Source organism: Danio rerio, chromosome 7 (assembly GCF_052040795.2).
Source record: "Danio rerio strain M-AB ecotype USA chromosome 7, GRCz13ab, whole genome shotgun sequence".
In the NCBI taxonomy this organism is placed as follows: Eukaryota; Metazoa; Chordata; class Actinopteri; order Cypriniformes; family Danionidae; genus Danio; species Danio rerio.
The window spans coordinates 72974982-72997799 of NC_141027.1; the positions used below are offsets into that span (position 1 = coordinate 72974982).

Genomic DNA, 22818 nt, shown 5'->3' on the forward strand with positions numbered 1-22818 from the left:
TTGTGGTGCTTTTGAGTGGGGATAGAGGTTGGGTTATGGACAGGTTTGGTGGTATGGGTAGGTTTAAGGGTGGGTTAAGGTGTAAGGGATAGTCAACAGTGTATTTACAAATGTAGTTACAAAAGTTAGTTACAGATGTAATTACATACATGTATTTAATCAAGCATAAGTACACATTAAATACATGTTTTTACACAATAAGTACATTGTAACAAACTATTAATTCCTGTGTAAGTACTTATTAGTTAAGGACACTTAATATAAAGTGGGACCTTTTTCTTTTCTTACAAACGTGATCAATATTTCTCAGTAATCTCTGTATTTTTTCCCACTTTTGTATTGTCACATAAAATATGGGCCCATTTAGATGTGTCAAGGTGAAATAATTTGTTCCCATTTTCACTTAGTATAGTCTATCTGCTTTAAGACATGTTATGTAATTTTCGCCACTAGAGGGTGCAAATGCACAACAAACAAAGTCATAAGCTGCGTCCCAAATGGCACACTATGCACTATGTACTTATGCACTTACACACTCAACAGGATAGTATATGTATGTAGTATCATCCCAAATGGCACACTAATGTTTTTTTACTAAGCGGAAATTCAAACAGTTTCCCTGATGACGTTTGACGGTTGCCAAATAAGTAAAATAAAGACCAAATTATCAAATAATACCTGCCGTGAGTATAACCGCATTCACCATCAGAACGCGCTATAATCACTCTCGTAGGAGAATTTTGCTGTCACCATCCAAAACAAATAAAGTTATCCAACATGTGCGCCTGATAGCTCCGCCCCTTCCGCTACGTAAGCAAACCTGAGGTCGTTGAGTGTGTGAAGTGTCCATCATTACACACTTCATTTTAGCGGCTGAATGAGTGCATCATCCGGGTAATTAAAGAGCACCTATTATTTTTAGAGTTTTCAGTGTGAACACACTACTTACACTATTTATACAACAAAAGGGCGTAGAATAGTGCATAAGTATGCGATTTAGGACGCAGCTATAGTTTGATTATGCAAAGACTGAAAATGAAAACATGGGAGTTGTGGTCCACATTACATAAAGTTTTTTAGATGTAAACATTTTTATGTTAGTTTTAATGAGATCTATAACCTAGTGTTCTACGAAACAGGGACAATTTGCATTTAGAAGATATAAACCTTATTTAAATATCCAAAGCTTGCAATTTGTCACACAATTTGTTTTTGTGTCGTCTCATCCAATCTTGCCCAATTAAATGCATTCAAGTGCATCTTTAAGACACTCATTTGCCTACAGGACTCCTGTAAAAATCATGTTCTTGACCAAGTTAAAGTATTAAATGATTATTATATCATATAAATCAGAGTAAGTGTTCATTCAAATGGAATAAAGCACGAGAGTATCCGGACACAGCCACAAAGCGCCTGTAAACAGAAACTTGCAACTGTTGTCCCACATCCAAGCTTTTCTTATTAGCCCACTGCTATGGAACTAACAGTGACGAGCTGCCATGTGTGTGAAAGCTAAAGAACTTTTAACTTGACACAGCATCTAATAAATGCAGCCCTCATGTGCGCAGCACTTTAAAAGATGCGGGACAAGAGCATGTTTACATTGAAGAAAAAAAATTCTTAACCTGTGTGTCATTTACCAACTCGGGCTCATTCTAAAAATGTACTGCTATATACATATTTCTAGAGAGCGCCAAATATGTCCCAGGGGCTACGTTTTTTTTTGTTTGCAGTTTTTGTTTTTGCGAATCCAACAGAGGCCGCTGTGTATGCTTTTTCGGATCTCAAATTTCTCTCGGGAGTGTCATTCACGCCTGCTGTTCTCAAATCCACCAGAGGCTGCTGTCGAATGACTGAATGACCAACTGACTGACCAATCGACTGACCCACCCTCCTCCTTCTCCAAACCCAACCAATAGTGTTTTCAAAAGCACAGATTGACCCGCCCACCCACTTCCCTAAATTCAACCGACAGTTTTCAAAATCTAGAAAAAAAAAAAGAAAAAGTCCTTACCTGATTTTTACCATGTTTTCAGATTTTACCACATTCTCACCATGTTATTTACTTGTTTGTTTATTTTTTGGCTTCTGTTTTTGTATTTTTGTCTTACTTGCTCTTTTGTAACCATTCTTTACCAGACTCGAACACTGTCGTCGTGGTCAGCTCCTCTCTGCTTCTCAAGTCCGCCGATATACATAGTGAAAAGGAACGGCGTCATACCGCGAAAAACAAAATCCATACGGCTTCTGGCTTCATAATTCGCGATCTCTAGAAACCTATATAGGGCTACGTTTTCAGAATGAGCGTATTATGTAATTTTCAATGTAGTGATCTTCATTTAAATAATGATTTATCAGTATCTACTATATGCTACGTGCAATATTTTTCCACAGAATGAAAAATTAACTCTTGAGAAGAATCTCGCTGAAGATCGATTGAACAAACTGAGAAAAGAAAACTCGGAATTAAGGGTGAGAGAATCTTCCAGTGTGCAGTTTTCTGGCCACAGAAGGAATTTTATAATAAACATTTCTACTAACATTTGCAGGGAGAGTTAGAAGAATCGCATTTGGTACTGGCTGTGAAAGACCTGGAGCTTACAAAGGTGATGTTAAAGAGAGTCAAATTATTATTATTTTTTTTTGGAAATAGACTCATTTTACAACAGCCCTGGAACTGAACAGTTGAGTTTTACCATTTTTGAAAGCATTCAGTTGATCTCTGGGTATGGTGGGAGCACTTTTAGCTTAGCTTAGCATAAATCATTTAATCAGATTAGACCATTAGCATCTTGCTCACAAAAATAAAAACAAGCGTTTCTTTCTTATTTCTTTCCTATATAATTTTCCTTTTTAGAGGCTTGACTCTTTTCTGTAGTTACATTGTGTACTAAGGACCTAAAATTGAACTTTTCATTTTCCATCTTAGTACATGATATAACTACAGAAGAGTCGAGCCTTAACCCTTAAAAGTCCCATACAATTAAAATAATGTTTTTAGATGCTAGTATCAGTATGTTAGTTTTAATGATATTTACCCAGCAGCCACACAACATCATAAGATGTTAATTTTAGGTTAGATTTAGGTCATGACGTCAGGTGACCAAAATTCCATGTGTAAGCGTCTAAGGACAGGACAAATTTATTTTGACAATGAATAACAACGTCAAATTGCTCTGATATTTGGTTGATTTTAGGTTGTGTTGGAAAGTGACCAATATCCAATGTCTGATAGACGTCATAGTGGTAACATCCACATAATGTCAAGGTGTAACATGATTAGACGTTGATATTTGGTTGATTTTAGGTTGGACATTGGACATTGACGTCAACTGGATTTTCATTTCCAAACAACATCCAACATCCCCATGACATTGGGGTACAACATCATTATGACGTCATGTTGATGTCCTATGGCTGCAGGGTATAACCTAGTATGCAATACAATGACAAAATACACATTTAGAACCTATAAACCTGATAAACATTCAAAGCTTGTAGTTTGTCTCTTCCACCTAAATGAATCAATGATTTTTTTTTTTCACGTCCTCTCATCAAATCTTGACTAATCATATGCTCTCAAGTGTCTTACATGCCCCACCCCCTTTAAGATTCTTTTTATTTGATGCAATTAAGCTCATCGTCTCTCACTGCCAGAGCTGTAATAAAAACAAAACGCTATTGCATGTTTTATTTTAAAAGGGGAGGAGCTACAATATGTTCCCCCCTTATTCCATGTTTCTATTGAGATTATGTCGGACACTGAATACAAAATACATTTTAAAGCTCTTCACAGGAAAATAATCATTTTTGAGTGAGATGCTAATGGTCTAATCCGATTCAATGATATATGCTAAGCTAAGCTAAAGGTGCTCAGAACCGGAAAAAGATAAAAGTAAAGGTAAAAGTAAACAGTTTAGCTCTTGGGGAGTTGTAAAATGAGCTTGTTTCTATTTAGATGGAGCGTTCCTTTAAACTTATGATGTTAGACTTTAACCCTATAAACAGTGTTGTGCCAACTTTTGGATTTCTATAGGCTATAACACTTGATGTTTGTTCCACATAGAAATGCATCCTGCTGGAAAAGCTCCGGGACACTCATTTTGAAAGTCACAAAGTCATTGAGGTATTTATTTATTTCATTGTTTACTGAGTCTGCATGCATGAACTTGTGAAAGAATGGTTTGACTGTTCAGTAATGGTGTTTTTTGTTTGCTAATGCATCTGAAGGGCCTGCAGTCAGAATTGATGAGGCTACAAGAGCACTCACAGCAAGCACTCTTCAGGTAAACACCACCGATCTCCTCTGTATCAGTCTGTCATTTCATTAGCAGCGAAAATCAGTCACTACAAAATTGAACCACTACTATATGCTCTTAAATGATTGCCTGAGCAATTAAAATATCCCAGAAATATCCGCTTGACTGTGCTGGTAAACAGCAAATTTAGCTTGCTTTTTGTTTTGAGAGCTTTAGTTGAAGGCAAAATCATTAGCCCTCCTGTGAATTTTCTTTCTTTTTCAAATATTTCCCAAATTATGTTTATCAGAGCAGAGAATTGTTCACAGTATTTCCTATAATATTTTTTTTCTTCTGGAAAAAGTCTTATTTGTTTTATTTCAGCTAGAATAAAAGCAGTTTTTAATAAAAAAAAAAAAATACATTTTAAGGTCAATATTATTAGCCCCCTTAAGCAATACCTTTTTGATTGTCTACAGAACAAACCATCATTATACAATGACTCTCTAGCTTACCTAATCAACCTAGTTAAGCCTTTAAACGCCACTTTAAGCTGAATACTAGTGTCTTGAAAAATATCTAATAAAATATGATGTACTGTCATCATGGCAAAGATAAAATAGATCAGTTATTAGAAATGAGTTATTAAAACTATTATGTTTAGAAATGTGTTGAAAAATAATTCTGTTCAACAGAAATTGGGGAAGAAAAATATACAGGGGGGCTAATAATTCAGGAGGACTAATAATTCTGACTTTAACTGTGTGTGTGTGCCATTATGAAACATTTTAAGAGCATAATCCACTAACAAAGTGTTATATTTGTCTTCCTTCTTTAATAGTCATATTTTAATCATAAGCATTTTAATGTTTATATATATATTATATATATATATATATATATATATATATATATATATATATATATATATATATATATATATATATATATATATATATATATATATAATTGTTCATTATTATATTCATTTACATGACCTCCACAAGTTCTGAAATCACATTGTTGTTCTATCCTTTTTTTAAATTCTTTTAAAACATTTCCCAAGTACTGTTTAACATTAATAGTGAGTATGTTTAACACATTTTTAAACATAATAGTTTAATAACTAATTTCTTTTGTCTTTTTCATTATGACAGTGCATATTATTTTCTAGTTATTTTGCAAGATGCTAGCATTCAGCTTCAAGTACAATTTAAAGGCTTTAGGTTAGTAAGTTAAAGGCAAGTTCAGTTAATTAGGCAAGTCATCTAGAGTAAATAATATAGTAAATAATGTGAAAATCTCTTTCCTCTGTTAAACATCACTCATTTGAAAAAGAATACATTTTCTGGTAATTATGCAATTTTATGTGATGATTGTGAGGTCAGACAACTAATTTATCCAATGTTGACTTTAATGGCTTTGTTTGAACTTTGCTTGAACTGGCAGGTTAAATAAATACCACATCAGCTCTTGTGGTCCACACAGGACTGGTCTGACAAACCATCAGTCACTGCACCAAGAGATTCAGGAAGCGCAACCGGTAACAGTTTATCTGCTTTTAATAGGTTATGAATTATAAAAGAACACATTATTATGTTTTAAAGCTATATTTTAGTAATGTGCATTTATATAGCGCATTTATAGTGAATGGTATATAAGTGTACACCCAAAATGTGTATGGCCATACACCCGTACACCCAAAGCTATACATGGCGCTTACTGACTGTATAGCACCAACCTGATTTCACTGAGTAGGACATGTTCCTGGATTAACATGTATGTTGATCATGGAACAATATTCTAATCTGCCAAACAGAATTAAGGGATACATTTACAATTTAAGTCAGTAAGGTTTATGCACGTCTACATAATTGTTATTCAATTATTATTCTCCTCTATAAGAATAATTTAATAATAATTACAGTTAATTTACAGTTATGGTTGGGGAGTATAGGTATGGATTACATTTTCGAACAAAAATGAAGTTCCAGGATCAACATAGATGTTAATCCATGATCGCATCATACTTGGCAAAATTATGACATGCGACAGTAGCATCCTTGTCGCTATTCTGGGGCACCAGGACCCATATTTACTTTAGTTCAACAATATAATCAGTATGAAATATTTTAGGGGTGACGCAGTGGCGCAGTTGGTAGTGTTGTCGCCTCACAGCATGAAGGTCGCTGGTTCGAGCCTTGGCTGGGTCAGTTGGTGTTTCTGTGTGAAGTTTGCATGTTCTCCCTGCGTTCCCGTGGGTGTCCTAATCCTAAATTGTTCGTAGTGTATGAGTGTGTGTGTGTGTGTGGATATTTCCCAGAGATAGGTTGCAGATGGAAGGGCATCCACTGCGTGAAAAATCTGCTGGATAAGTTGGTGGTTCATTCCGCTGTGGCGACCCCGGATTAATAAAGGGACTAAGCCGACAAGAAAATGAATGAATGAAACCTGCAGAAACCCTATATAAGAACAGCTAAATATTATTAATAAAATAAATACTACATTGTAACTGCAGTGATAATAAACTTTCTGCTTGATAAAAAAAATGTAAACATGTTATTTAATTTCATAGTGTTTTCTTTCTTCGTCCTCAGGATAAAGTTGGCAACTGCGCAAGTGAGAAGTGTCTGCAAGACCAACAACAGCATGGAAGTTCTAGACAAGAGCTGGTGACACTGTAAGGAGTTATTTCTGCTGCCATTTAAAGTGCCCCAATTATGATTTTTCGGATATCATACATTTCACGTAGTGTGCAATATATCTAGCTGCTTGTGAGTGTAAAGAGTCTGCAATTTTACATAGATCATTATACATGTGAAGCGGTTAAACAGTTCACTTGTGTTCTTATGGAGATTTCTTGCTAGGTTACCTCGGAAGAGCGAACTCAGTAGACTGCAAAAACAGAGAACGCTTCCTGTGATAAAAGAGATGCTGCGTTTATTCAGAGGGTCACATGACCTTCACGTATTTCTAACAGAAAACTATTTAAGCATTGCAGCATTTAGTACATGCCTTTATTAAGATTTCTATGTTAATGTTTACTTTAACCATCTCATTTAGGGAAACTCCTGAGAACTTTAATAATAAATCTATATCAAATGCTGTGCTTTCCACCTTTTTTATTCAGTTGCAATGACTTCTGGGACTTCTCGAGACAGTTTTGCGCTCAAGTCTGCATCGGTGCATCCTTGATATTAAGAACACATCTGGGAGCTTTCACCTGTCCTCTGCTCTTGCGGTCTTGAGTATTGAAACTAAACTTTGAGTGGATAAAAGTTTGGAACTTGCCTAGTAAATACTATCTCACCAATAAAGTTAAGGAAGTGTTATATAAACTAATACATTTAATTTATCCAGTGAAAGAAGTTGTTAAATTTGCTAGAGAAATGGAAACTACATGCACTTTTTGTGAATTAGAGAAGGAATTGATAAACATCTATTTTTTGAATGCACATATATTCAAACGTTTTGGTTTGATGTTGAATATCTTATATTTAAAGCTACAAAATTAGAAATTCAGTTTTCTTGTAAAGATATTTTTTTGATTTACAACAATAATAACATAACTTTGGAGCAAAATTTGTTGATTAGTTTAATGATAATATGTGGGAAATATGTACACAAACAAAAATGGTCCAATGATAAGCCTAATTTTCATTTGCTTAAAATTGATCTCAGGCATTATATCGGAACCCTAAGAGACACAAAAAATGAAAAAGCTATAAGAATGTATGCAATTTTGGAATCCTTTTTTTTATACCAATTTTTGTGTAATTTTTAGATCCCTTGTAATTTTTATTTATTTATTTATTTATTTATTTATTTATTTATTTATTTATATCTATTTATTTATTTATTTTTTATTTATTTATTTATTTATTTATTTATTTATCTATTTATTTATTTTGTTATTTTTACTGATTTGTTCCTTTGATGTGAAAAACATTGTACTCATTGTATTCCTCATTTTTTGTATACTATTGTTCTTGTTATGCAATACAAAAAATAACAAAAAAAAAGATTGCTTAAAAAGCATATTGAGAAACAGCCTTATGCTTAGCCATACCCTTCCTACTCGTTTGTCAGAGATGAGCAAAAATTAAACCCCGCCCCCTACTCAATATTAATTTGTTGAAATAAAAACTTCCAGTTGTCGCAGAACAAAAAAAGAAACGCATAAGGGGGCACTTTAACATTGCTTTATATAACAGATGTCGTCCATCTGAATTCCAGTCTGAAAGAACTGGAGCTTCTTGAATCTCCACATGGACTGCACAAGGCCCAGCATCAAACACAGGAAGCCCACATAGCAGCGGCCATCACTTGGTGGAGGGGCCAGGGTAAAGACGGCAAGATAAACCAGACCGTGCAAGACCCACAAGAAGCTGTACGAGACATGCAGAAACGCCTCCAAATCCTTGAGGTGGAGCGCACGAGGGTGATTCTCAAAGACCAGGGAACAAGCACATCTGAAGACCCTCTGATTCAGTTTAGGGATGTGGCTATGGTCACAGATTCATCAGAAGAGCATCTGGCTGCAGGAGACATGCTGAAGTCCTTGAGGAAAGTGGAGGACATGGTGACGGAGGTCTTACGGGCAGCTCAGGTGCTTATGGGCTGCGAGAAGAAGATGAAGGAGAGAATAAAGGCCATTAGCATGAGGATGGAGAGAGCACTGAGCAGAGGCGAAGCCACTGAGAGTCAAATCACTCTCCTGGAGAACGCACAGGTATGTTAAAATAGCATTTTAAGTTTTTAAGTCAAAAAATTTAAACCAAAAAACTACCCAGACTGCCACTCTAACGCCCCGTTCACACGGGGCGTCAGCGTCAACGCTTCCCATTCACTTTGAATGGGTGACGTCAGGCGTTGCCGAACTGCATTGTGGATCCGTCGGCGCCGCTTCAGAGGCATTGCTCGCTACAGAAGTTGGGACCAGCTCAACTTTTCAAGCGCCGACGGAAGCGTCAGCCAATCAGATTGCTGTATGCAAATACACCAGCTAGACAGTGGCTTATTGCTGACTGAATTTCATTGGCTGACGCTTCTATAACGATCACTTCAGCCCCACTCTGCAAAAAATTCTTTTCTTACTTAGATTTTTTGTCTTGTTTCTAGTCCAAAATCTACAAATTCTTAATTCAAGAAGTATTTTCTAGACAAGCAAAACATATTGTCTTGTTTTAAGAAATAATATGCCTAAATTAAGTGAGTTTTTCCTTAAATCAAGCAAAATAATTTGCCAATGGGGTAAGCAAAATAATCTTATCACATATCGAAAAACAAGATTATTTTGCTTACCCCATTGGCAAATTATTTTGCTTGATTTAAGGAAAAACTCACTTAATTTTGGCATATTATTTCTTAAAACAAGACATTATGTTTTGCTTGTCTAGAAAATACTTCTTGAATTAAGAATTTGTAGATTTTTGGACTAGAAACAAGACAAAAAATCTAAGTAAGAAAAGCATTTTTTGCAGTGCAACTTAAGACGCCTTCAGTCAAGCGTTGACGCTGAAGCCCCGTGTGAATGGGGCGTAACCAGTAGTGTTCCAATTTCACTCTTTTATTTAGCTGTTGTTGCAGTTCAGTATATGGCAGCTTTCACACTGGACAAGGAAAGGCCTGCACTATGAAACCCATTTATTATAATGGCTTGTGCTCCACAAGGGCAGTTTGTTGTTATGCAGAACATAGTGCAAGAGAAATTGTGTGCATTGACGACTAGCTGGTCCACTCGAATAATGTGCCAACAGGACATAATTTCTTAAAGTTGTTTCTGCTGCTTGCAATTACTGTGCTGGCAATGCTGGTAAAATTGACTTTGAATTGTCTATAAAATTTCGTTATTTTATTGGCTTGTGATTTGTTTATTTATTTATTTGTTTTATTTATTTATTTTTTATCAGTATAATTTAGGTTATTGAGTTAAATTTTGAAAAAGTATTACAAAATTGCTTTATATCCTTTTATTAAATAAAGAATAAAATAAAGCAGTTTTCGGTTATTGGACAAGTGCATCCAAAATGTTTGGTTTTGGCCCATAATTTTCATTTCGGTACATTCGTAGTGATAACAGCACTGTTCATCATTGCGTCAGGTTCTGTTCTAAACAAGTGAACAAATCAGGACTAAATTCACTATTATATATTTTTGAGACTTTTTTTTTAGCCAAGAATGTAGTTGTTTAGACTTTGAATATGTGGTTTAGAATTATATTAGATTTCCAATGCCTCAGTGGCCATTCATCACTCACTTTTCTTCCTAAAATAACCTTATGATAGACACTTATTTTGGAATCTACTGCATGACTCTATTAAGGTTAAATCTGAAATATTATTTGTTGTTGGTATAACTAACAGCGATATTTAATTGTGATGAATACCCACTGGCGTGCTGAAAGTCACATTTGCTGTATCATTGGAGTGCAGTTATAACTTTACAGTGTATATAAAGTATGAAAATACTTGTCTTTGTTTTGTCCTAGTCATTATGTAAATCTCAAACCATAGCCACCGGCGTCCTTGTGGATTATAGCTCACCTGTCGTCACAACCTTTTCCACTCCTGAGCTGGTCACTCAGGAGAACACACGAGAGCACTCGATTTCATCCCAAAAAGGTATTCTTTACATCTGAAATTATATATAAAGGTTGCTTATTTGTTTGGCACTATGACAGTCTTAAAGTCTGAAGTAGTTTTAGCAGTTTTAAGCCTGATGACAGATAGATAGACAGATAGATAGATAGCTGCTGGTTACTAGGATTAATCATACTGCTAGCATGTTTCCAGCATGATTTAGCTTCCACACAACTAGTTTGTTTTACTGTGATTGCAGCATCTTTGTACCATGATTAAGCACTAAAGTTGCAAATATATATAGTTACTAACCAATCCTTTATTGATTTGATCCAACATACAGCAAAACCAGTAGCATTTTGAATATTTTTTTTATATTTAAAATAACTGTTTTCTATTTGAATGTACACTCATCTGCCACTTTATTTGGTTACACCTTACTAGTTCTGGGTTGGAACCCCTTTTGCCTTCAGAACTGCCTTAATCGTTCGTGGCATAGATTCAACATGGTACTGGAAATATTCCTAAGAGAGGAAGATGCTCTATTGGATTAAGATATGGTGACTGTGGAAGCCATTTAAGTACAGTCTGAGATGATTCATTCTTTCATTCATTTTCTTTTCGACTTAGTCTCTTTATTAATCTGGTGTCGCCACAGCGGAATGAACCGCCAACTTATCCAGCACGTTTTTACACAACGGATGCCCTTCCAGCCACAACCCATCTCTGGGAAACATCAAGACACACTCATTTACACTCATACACTACGGACAATTTAGCCTACCCAATTCACCTGTACCACATGTTTTTGGACTGTGGGGGAAACCCACACAGAATCACGAATTGACCCAGCTGAGGCTCGAACCAGTGACCTTCTTCCTGTGAGGCTACAGGACTACCTACTGCGCCACTGTGTCACCTCTGAGATGATTTATGCTTGTTAAATGGCACGTTATCCTGCTGGAAGTTGCCATCAGAAGATGGTTACACTGTGATCATAAAGGGATGAACAGGGTCAGAAACAATACTCAGGTAGACTGTGGCGTTAACACGAAGCTCAGTTGTTACTAATGAGCCCAAAGTGTGCCAGGAAAATATCCCTCACAGCATTGCACCACCACCAGCTTGAATCGTTTATGCAAGGCAAGATGGATCCATGCTTTCATGTTATTGATGCCAAATTTTGACCCTACTGTCCGATTGTCACAGCAAAAATCGAGACTCATCAGACCAGGCAACATATTGTCCAGTTTTGGTTCGCCTGTGCGAATCGTAGCCTCAGTTTTCTTTTCTTAGCTGACAGGAGTGGCAGCCAGTGCGGTCTTCTGCTGCTGTAGCCCATCTGACTCAAGGTTGGATGTGTTGTGCGTTCAGAGAGGCTCTTCTGCAGACCTCGGCTGTAATGAGTGGTTATTACTGTTGCCTTACTATCAGATGGAACCATCTGGCCATTCTCCTCTGACATCAATAAGACATTTGTGCCCACAGAACTGCCGCTCACTGGATATCTTCTTTTTTTCAGGCCATTCTCTGTAAAACCTAGAGATGGTTGTGCTTGAAAATCCCAGTAGATCAGCGATTTCTGAAATACTTAGACCAGCCCGTCTGGCACAAAAACCATGCCATGTTCAAAGTCACTTAAATCACCTTTCCTCCCCCATTCTGATGTTCGGTTTGAATTGCAGCAAATTGCCTTGACCATTTCTACATGCCTAAATGCATTGAGTTGCTGCCATGTGATTAGCTGATTAGAAATTTGCGTTAACGAGCAGTTGGACTGGTGTACCTAATAAAGTGGCCGGTGAGTGTATTTGAATATGTAATTTGTTCCTGTGATTTCAGAGCTGAAAGTTTAGCATCATTATTCCACTCGCACGAAAATATATGTATTTTTATATTTGTGTTCTTGTCTTCATGCTCCGTTTATTTTTTATGTGTGTTCCTTCATGCCGTAATCGTCTTCCTGCCGTGTCTGTGGGGAGTTCTGTGGCTTTGGCCTAAATGCAGCTGCTTAGTGTGCTGTTTATAGAGTTCAAGGAAATAGAGATTCTCAGTTCACACGTGTGGTATTGTGCCTAAATCATGTTGAATCCTCTGATTTAGTATATATACTTTATGGAAAGCCATACAATGCTGTTTGTTAGCTCAGTAATAAATGGCAGTTGTGTGTGTAAAACTCTATAGTTTATGCAAACACTGTTTTTGCTTCCTTTTCTTCCTGCTAATTATGTGATTGGCAAAAGGTTTTACATTTGCTTATCAAATTAGTAGCCCCAACTGAAGTGAAACTGACTTGCTGTTTTGATGCTTTGTTCTTTGTTTCATGGAGATAAGATTATGTAAAGAAATTGCGTTTTAAAAACATTGTTTATATCACACAATTGCCTAAAATCTGTTTGATCAATCTTAGAGTTAACCCCTTTTAACAAGATGAAAACTAAATCTCTGATGTCCATAGACTGTGTACGGGAAGTTTCAGCTCATTTTATCCCACAAATGTTTTTTTTTTTTTTTTATAACTGTATGAATCTGCTCATTTTATGCTTTGATTGTAATTGTGCCATTTTGGTAACTGGGGGCAAAACGGTCCGTGTACGTTTTGTTCATTTGTTTTCCATTTTCAATCGGAATAAAGGAAATGGAGAAAACGGCCGTTTTTCCGTTTTTCTTTTGCGCACGAGAAAACGAAAAAACGAGATTTTGGCTGGATTTTCGTTTTTTTGGTTTAGGGTAGGAAAACGGATAAACGACTTTAAAATTCATTTTACACATGTAGGCGGTGCTGAAACGCCCACTTTCCTCTAATTGGTTAACCAAATCTGCGCTCGTGACGTCACCCTCAAAATAAAAGCCTTACACGCAGGCTTTTAATTATTATTATTTAATTATATATATAAACAAAGTTTACATATTCTATCATTTGAACCACACACAGTTAGCAGGCTTACATTCATTACGTATGTATAAATTAAATAAAAACGTAAATCAGCAGTATTCTTAGACATTTGTCATTAAAATAAGGTCATAGTTCACTGCCAAGCTTCTTGCTGCTGTGCAACTGATGCTGAGCAAAGAAAGCCATTTCCGAGCAGCACCTGGTTTGCATGATTGTTTCAGAGCTATTGTAGGCCTAAATAATAGCCTACTCTGTATAAAATAATAATTTATTATTATTATTATTATTATTATTATTATTATTATTATTATTATTAGGCCTATTATTATTAGTATTGTTATTATTATTAATTACTTAGTTATTTAATGGTTGTAAGAACACAATGGACCCTGCATGGGGCTATAATAAATGGTACCATTTGTTTCTATTGGATTTTCTCCTATTTTAATTAAATATATGCCTTTAGCCTATTGTAAATATTTATTTGATAATTAATACTTTTTTATTGCAACGTCAAAGTAGGCCTGTCTTATTATTATTATTTTTTGTTATTATTTTGTCGTTGTTGTTGTTATTATTATTGTAGCAGGAACATAGCCACAGGCAGGCCCGGCGCCAGGAAGTCAAAACTGAGGGGGCACTTTAAATCCATAGGGGGGCACTAGACCTGGTGACTGATTTTGGTCTCTTGTTTCTTTCATTTAGGCCATTTATTCGCATTTATTATTACTTTGCATTACTGCCTAAGTTACTGACCTAAGGCAGTAATATAGGCTACGTTTTAATAGTAATAACAATACGCAGTTTCGCTATTACGAATTTTATTAACGATGGTAATGCATACCGCTTATTAATGCAGACGGATGATGGCTTCAGTGCCAAACGAGTGCTTTAAATCATATGTTATTCTCCTTATTTCCGTTTTATTTCAAATAACAGCCCTATGAATGTTTAAAGTTTTAGGTAAAGATGTCAAATTATGCCCACACATGCAAGCTGACCCACGATCAGACAATTCATTTAACCGGTAAAAAAATATAGTGAAATCAGCTTAACCGAGTCATCACGCTTCACAACCAACATCAGTGTTGGGGAAAAGCTAAATGTGACAATCTAATGTCATTCAAAACAATTACTTAGTTACATTTTAAGGCATTAGTGTAGCCAGAAAAATACCTAAAAAGATACAAAAATTCACAGTTATTACCGTGAAAATTGGTTAAATTTTTATATGCTATATAACTTTTTTTTTCATCATTTTAAATGTAAAAACAAAGATTTGTCTAAAGCTATTATAAATGTGCTTTTTTCGTGATATTGTAAACCATCATAAACCATATGTACCATAGTTTCTAGGCCTACCCGTCATTTTATTTATTAATTATTTTATTTATTAGGCCTTTTTAATAGCTTGTTTTCAGGTTATTTTCATTTTAGGGCCATGAGCTAAGTCAAAACAAACTCGATATGTTGTATTTTAGCTCTTAAAACAGATCTACAATATATTTTATGTTGTTTAATTTTGCATGAGCAAATAGCAGTATAGCCTTAGTTACATACTTTTAAAAGATTATCATTCTGCCTACCTGCAGCGCACGAGATTTCTCGGTTGATCCGCGGTAAATCCACTTAAGCACTATACCTATTCCATTTATAGCACTGCAAACTTGACTTCGCAGGCCGATCATCTTTAAACGCAAAATGCATTTATTATGTGTTATACCTTGACTGCAGTTGCATAATGGGATGTTTCTCTACGCAACTGTAAAAGTGCACTTTTCAGCAAAATGAAAGCAAACATTCAAAGGGTTCTGCGTTTTGTCAATTTTAGCTTAATTGTAATAATATTAATAATAATATTAATAAATAAATTAAAATATTATTTATAGTGTAGCCTACTGTGGGACTGTGCAGTAAACTATTTATTTTTATTAAAACATTTTTATTAGGCTACATCTTCCCGAATAACTAATAAATGACTGGCAGTTGCATCTCTGCTAAAATTAATTTAACAGCAAATTTCTTATGTGTTTTTTCCTTTTAGAGCTCAAGAGAGTTGTGTTTAAATAATTAGTTAACCAAAACATGTAATGAATTAAGCTGCTCCTATCATGTCACCCATTTTCTCCCTTGTGAGTTGAGTGCGCCTCCATCGCCGTGTGCGCGTTCTAAAGGCTATTTACGGGCGCACCAGACCTGACGCGGGGACCGGATCTCTGGACTATAGGACTAGCTTTAACCTCACCATTTTCATAATTTAATTGCTATGTCAAATATTTTAAAATATTTAAATGTGTGTTCTGAAGGTTGGAAGGACGGGAGTGTTAATAATTAATGACAGAAAGAATTTTCAGTTTGAGTGAACAATCCTTTATAAAAACTGGGGGGGCACAAACTCTGTCTGAGGGGGCAATGCCACCCTTTGCCCCACCGTAGCGCCGGGCCTGGCCACAGGTGTGGCAGAGTGTGCTGGTGCCACCCAAAGTGGCATCTTGCACCTGAAAATAGATGCCTTCGCGCTAAAGCGCGCGCAAAAAACTTGCACAGGCAAAAGTAATGATGAATGTGTTGAAGGAAAAAAAAACATTCTAATTATTTGTTAATAAAATAGTGCAACATTATTCTCAGTCAGTGTAGGCTGAAAAAATTAAGATCGCCAGCATTTCAAGGGTGTTTTTATTTTTAGTTCATTGCTGTGACGCGCTATATTTCACTAAGGCTGCATGAGACTGCGCATCTTGCTTATTTTCTCTATTTTACATACAGAACATATCATACAGTCCAGGTTCTACCGTTCTAGTGAGTGTGGGGCATTGCTTTACGGTGGTAAAGTGGATTATTTCTTGGCAAATTCATAATGATTCACTTTGTTTAGTAATAAATTTCATAGTTATAAAATAACTACATTTCAAGAATATGTTAACACTTTCAACTATTTAGGATTATTTATTGCATCAAAAGTAATTTCAAAGTAACATTAAATGTACGTATAAACTGCTTAATTTGTGTGTGTAAACACCTAAGATGCAAAAAGCTTATTTAGACCAGAATAGGCCTACTAAATGCAACGGTCAATGTATGTAAACTCATGACCTAAAATGTCTTAAATGACTAAATTCAAGTCTTTTTAAGTTTTTAAATAATTTAAGTTTAACATAAATGATTTAAACTTTAAACTTCAAATTAACAGAGGATGGCAAATAAATTGTTTATTAAATGGAGGTCAGGTGTCTATCTTAATTATAATTATTAAATATTATGACACTACAGTGGTGTATTGGAGAGTACGCACCTTTTAATTAATTAATTTTAAATAAGTGGTTTATCCTAAATAAAATGCAATGGGATCGGTGTGCAATGAATAGTTTGAAAACCCCTGGTTCAGACTAGACGAGCTAGCTGTCTGTGCGCTGCGCTAATAACTTGGCATTTGCTCTTTTCGGTGCTGCCCGATGCATTTATAATGCATAAAAAATAAAAAAGGTAATTCGGTAAAGCGCGCGAAGCGCACTATATGCATATGTCGAATTAAGTTCTCTTTTTCTTTAATCAAGACTTTTCCATTCGAGGAATTACAGTTATTAATAGCTTAGTCCTTATAAACGATCAGTTTATAAAATACACAATTTACGGATCAAGCCTAATGAAGAATAAGAAGAATATGCTACGCATTATGATCCTTGAATGATCAGAGCGCATTTATATAAACTATATATTTTATATAATCCATAAATATTAAAAAACATTATACATTTAAAGTAATGGAACATTATATGTTATAAAATCTAAACTATTATTTAGGCTACAGGCTGTTCACCGCGTGCGTCAAAGAAAAGACATGACACAATCTCTATAAAAACTAGTTGTTTATTTACAATATCTAAAGGGATATAAAACATCTAACATGCATCTCCATTCTCAGCGAGTTTCTGTGTTCTGCATCCTTCACAGACCGAGGTCTCATTCCGAGGTAATCTGTAAATATTCTCATTTGGTTCTGGCACATTCTTGATTAAAGGTAAAACTACCGGCGCAACGGATGATTTGTCATCTAGGGTGACTACAGTTATAATACAGGTTATGGAACTATTTCACTTTAATTTCATATTATTATTTTATTAAACAAACAAACCAGTTTTTGTTTTGGCTCTGCATGCAGCGTATTGGATCTTTGAAGCATTGCACTTCAAATGTTATTCCTTTTTTTATTGTATTTTTAATATTTTTAATTATACAACACAAAATTGGTTCTAAACAGATACATTTTCCTATAGGCTATGATGAAGTGTACATTTTTGTTCACACAGGTCCTATACAAAACTGTGTGGATGGATGATTTGTTTCTCCGTGAAAATCACTCATTTAATAAGCAAAACAGGCCAAAATGTTGTTTAGCTTGCGTCAAACTGGATGGACAATTTACAAACATATTGAATACAAAGGCTGGTTATTTTATGCAATGAGGGACGTATTACAAATTAAAGAAAATTATTTGCATATTAAAACGAAAATATATAATACAACAACAGATCCTACCTCGTAAGAAATGACTTTAGATAATGTAAATAAGCATCAAGTTTTTTTTTGAGATTGTGTGTCTAATTCAGTATTGTAGTGCGTTCGCGTGGGTTTCCTCCTGGTGCTCCGGTTTTCCTCACAGTCCAAAGACATGCGGTACAGGTGAATTGGGTAGGCTAAATTGTCCATACTGTATAAGTGTGTGTGTATGTGTGGAGGTTTCCCAGAGATGGGTTGTGGCTGGAAGGGCATCCGCTGCATAAAAACTTGCTAAATAAGTTGGCGGTTCATTCCGCTGTGGCGACCCCAGATTAATAAAGGGACCAAGCCGACAAGAAAATGAATGAATAATGTGCAATACTAATTTAAAATACGTATCACTAACCTTATATGTGAAATAGCAGGGCCCGCTGTAGCACTTTCTCAAGAAGAACAAATGTCAAATTATTAGCGCAATGCACATGTAACTAGCTCATCTGTTTGTCGGAACTACTAGACACAATTTTTTTATCAACTATAATGTGTTTAATTGGTTAATTTGAAATTTATTTAATTATTCCAGCAATAATTGTTGAGTGAAAGAATGCGCTAGAAATATGCATTGCGGCTCCCTTTATTGTACAGGCTTATTGCACTTAAACTTTTTTAGGTTCGGCTCTCGAATTAGTAAGGTTATGAGTAAATGTTATTTAAAATATTTAAAGCCTGCCATCTAGCCTACAATAACAGCAAATTTAATAATAAAAAAAATAATAAGACAGGCCTACTTTGGCGTTGCAATAAAATAGTATTAATTATCAAATAAATAATTACAATATATAATTAAAATAGGAAGAAATAAATGAAAACAAATGGTACCCTTTGTTTTTATAGCAGGGCCCAAACTGTTCTTATTCTGGTTCTGGTAACAACTATTAAAAAGAAAAAAAAACACACCAAACAATAAAAACACTAGTAACTGATAATAATAATAATAATAATAATAATAATAATAATAATAATAATTATTATTATTATTATTATTATTATTATTATTATTATTATTATTATTATTATTATAAAGCCCTTGCTCTGAAACAATCATGCAAACCAGGTGCTGCTCGGAAATGGATATCTTTGCTCTGCATCAGGTGCACAGCAGCAAGAAGTTTGGCAGTGAACTATGACCTTATTTTAATGACAAATGTCTAAAAATACTGCTGATTTACGTTTTTATTTAATTTATACATACGCAATGAATGTAAGCCTGCTAACTGTGTGTGGTTCAAATGATAGAATATGTAAACTTTGTTTATATATATAATTAAATAATAATAATTAAAAGCCTGCGTGTAAGGCTTTTATTTTGAGGTTGACGTCACGAGCGCAGATTTGGTTAACCAATTAGAGGAAAGTGGGCGTTTCAGCACCGCCTACATGTGTAAAATGAATTTTAAAGTCGTTTATCCGTTTTCCTACCATAACCAAAAAAACGAAAATCCAGCCAAAATCTCGTTTTTTCGTTTTCTCGTGAGCAAAAGAAAAACGGAAAAACGGCCGTTTTCTCCATTTCCTTTATTCCGTTTGAAAATGGGAAACAAATGAACAAAACGTACACGGACCCAAAACGCTGGGGGCAAATGCTTTCAGGGCGTGTCATGACGCGTTTTTGCTAATTTAAGGACGTGAAATCTGCCTTGAGCTTCGGCGCATGGTCTAAAAGGGTTGAGTTTATTTTCTTAATGAGTTATAGGTGTGTTTTAAGAATAAACCAATCAGAGTCTCATCTCCCATTCCCTTTTAGAGTCAGCTGCGTCGCGCCAAGAGCGCATTCGCTATTTACAGGACGCAAAGTAAGTCTAAGTGGAAAAAATGAGCATTTCACAAGCAAACAGTTAACAGTTAACAGTTTTTTTTTAACAGAAAACTGTTAAACAGAGCATCTACTGCGTGAGAATGAGAGATAATGGATCACTTTCACTTTCGCTCTTGGATAGGAAAACCTTTACGCACAGACATCAATTAGTCTATAAATAATTAATTTTGTTTAAGCGCAAATATTCGTTTCAAAACTATTTCTAAATTAAGTTTTAATTTCCAGCAAACGAATAAATGAATAATAATAGCAAAATGTGCTCAAAAACCTGAGTTATATCCTAAAACACATGCTGTGCCCCATATGGTCTAAAACGTGACAGGTGGGCAAATCTAAGCTTGTTTCTAATAAAACAAATATAAATATGGATATAATAAATAATACTGCTAATAATAATAACATTATACAAAAGCAAATTGTTATGAATGAACTGAAAAATGTAGGCTAGAAAATAATGTTTTGTAATATTTTTGCAATTTATATTTATATTCTATATCTATTCTTATTATATCCTATATATATCCTTAATATTTACATTTTTTCATATTTGCCTATTGCTCTCTTGTGTGTATTAAGCAGTGTGTAAGCGAGGCGCAACTCTGCGCTGAAGTTTAGACCGGGTTTTGTTTTGGTCTAATGAAAAATCTATTAAAGTTTCTCAAAATAGCAACGCGCCAGCGGTCCGCCTCAGAACGCCTTCCTTTTTAGACCAGAACGCCTATGGGCGCACAAATGAGCGCTAATGCATTTGCTATTTAAACAGCATAGCGCAACGCCTCAAAACGACTCTTGCGCCAAGCTGAAACTAGCAAAAGACTACTGCGCCACGGCTTGCGCCACACTGCCCCGGGTGTATGATAGGGCCCTCAGGGTTGTTTATTCTAATAAGGCAGAGATCGTCACTGATGGATGGGGCTTTCCCCCTCTGAGCACAGGGAAAATGTCAAAGTAAGTGGGGTTACTGCTCCGGGTGCTCCGGTTTCCCCCACAGTCCAAAGACATGCGGTACAGGTGAATTGAGTTGGCTAAATTGTCCGTAGTGTATGGGTGTGTATGGATGTTTCCCAAAGATGGGTTGCAACTGGAAGGGCATCAGCTGCGTAAAACATGTGCTGGATAAGTTGGCGGTTTATTCCGCTGTGGCGACCCCTGATTAATAAAGGGACTAAGCCAAAAAGAAAATGAATAAATTAATGAATGTTTTTTTTTTTTTTTTTTTTTTGGTTGTTATCAACATCTGGTGAAAAATTCAAGTCATAAGCACCTTTAGAAGTTAGTTTTCTGAGAAAAATGTTTACATGTCCAATAGGTTTTCCCCCACTTTATATTATTATAAAATTAAAACAGAATCTTTAGTAACAATGCAAAAGTTTGAACTTTTTTTTTTCTGAATAGAAGTGTTAACTGCTTTTAAAAGCTAAACTAAAGCTAAAATTAACAAACCTAAAGTGTAAAGTCACTCAAAAATGAAACAAAATATTTCAAACCTGTATGACTTGAAATGTATCTTGATAACTTATCATGATCTCCTCGCAAGAAACAAAGAAAAAGAGACTCAGAACGGCGTTGGGGTGAGTAAATGATTAACTTATTAATCTATTTAACATTATGCAAATCATTTCTTAAAAATAACCTTTATTATATTTCAACCGTATTGCTTCACCTTTACCTTCGCAGAGGACATTTGTGTGGTTTTATGACTTGCAAATGATGCAGCATGGAGCTCATCTGCACAACTGAAGAATATTCTAGAGAGGTTTTATTGCTGAGAAGGCAATGCAAAGCATTTACTACAGTATTTCATCATACATAAAAGCCTGTTCTTCTGGGAGGACATTTGCATTTGCTTTAGCGTTTGGCTGTTATAGTCTGGATCAGGTTTTTTGTGATCTTTAATGAAGTTCCTCTTTTAAGTTAGTCTCATTCTGATTATGAAAGATTGCACATTGATATTCATCTGTTTAGCAGAGACTTTACATTACACAGTTAGATCACTTCGCTTATCATATATTCACAAATCATTATTGTTGTATTAATTAGGGCTGGCTTGAAAATGTTGATTTATTGATTTTAATCGATGCTCGTTTTGATGAGCCATTGTTGATTGTTTATTTGCAAGATATAGGTTACTTTTTTCTTCAATTGAACATTAAAGAAGGCACTTTAAGGCACCATTAAGTAAAATTAATAGTAATACTTTAGTTTAACTACCAAATGTCACTATTGATGGCTTGTTACCTGTCTATTATTAAGATATTGTCTGTACTTATACTTAAAGTGGACATTCTGCACCGACTTATTCTACATCCCTAATACTACCTAATAACTACTAAAATAATAACTGTTTATAAGCAGTAAATTAGTTGTTTATTGAGGCAAAACAAGGGTGATATAGTAGCTCAGTGGTTGGCACAGTCGCTGGTTTGAGTCCTGACTGGACCAGTTGGCATTTCTGTTTGGAGTTTGCATGTTCTCCCCATGTTCATGAGGGTTTCCCCCACAGTCCAAAAACATGCGCTATAGGTGAATTGGATGAACTAAATTGACCAAAGTGTTTGTGTAAATGAGTTTATGGATGTTTCCCAGTACTAGGTTGCTGCCTGGAAGGGATAAGTTGTTGGTTCATTCCACTGTGGCGACCTCTGATAAATAAGGCACTAAGCTATAGGAATAGGAATGAATGAATTAATGAATTGATTAGGCAAAATGTTTTATTAAAGGTGCTATATA

General features: G+C 35.2%; 1 protein-coding gene across 10 annotated transcripts in view; it reads left to right on the forward strand.

The window, feature by feature from the left end:
• Positions 1-22818, forward strand: part of irag1 (inositol 1,4,5-triphosphate receptor associated 1) — a 117954-nt gene that overhangs the window by 13857 nt on the left and 81279 nt on the right. For 6 of the 10 annotated variants that reach the window (XM_087262132.1, XM_087262131.1, XM_087262133.1 and 3 more), the window contains 8 exons: positions 2395-2472; positions 2550-2606; positions 4067-4126; positions 4231-4286; positions 5688-5781; positions 6836-6918; positions 8475-8970; positions 10729-10861. In XM_087262132.1, coding sequence (XP_087118258.1) covers positions 2395-2472; positions 2550-2606; positions 4067-4126; positions 4231-4286; positions 5688-5781; positions 6836-6918; positions 8475-8970; positions 10729-10861 — 1057 coding nt within the window. Of the gene's footprint in view, positions 1-2394; positions 2473-2549; positions 2607-4066; positions 4127-4230; positions 4287-5687; positions 5782-6835; positions 6919-7105; positions 7349-7368; positions 7947-8474; positions 8971-10728; positions 10862-22818 lie in introns of those variants that run through there. The other 4 variants (XM_087262144.1, XM_087262142.1, XM_087262143.1 and 1 more) reach the window with 4 other exon arrangements.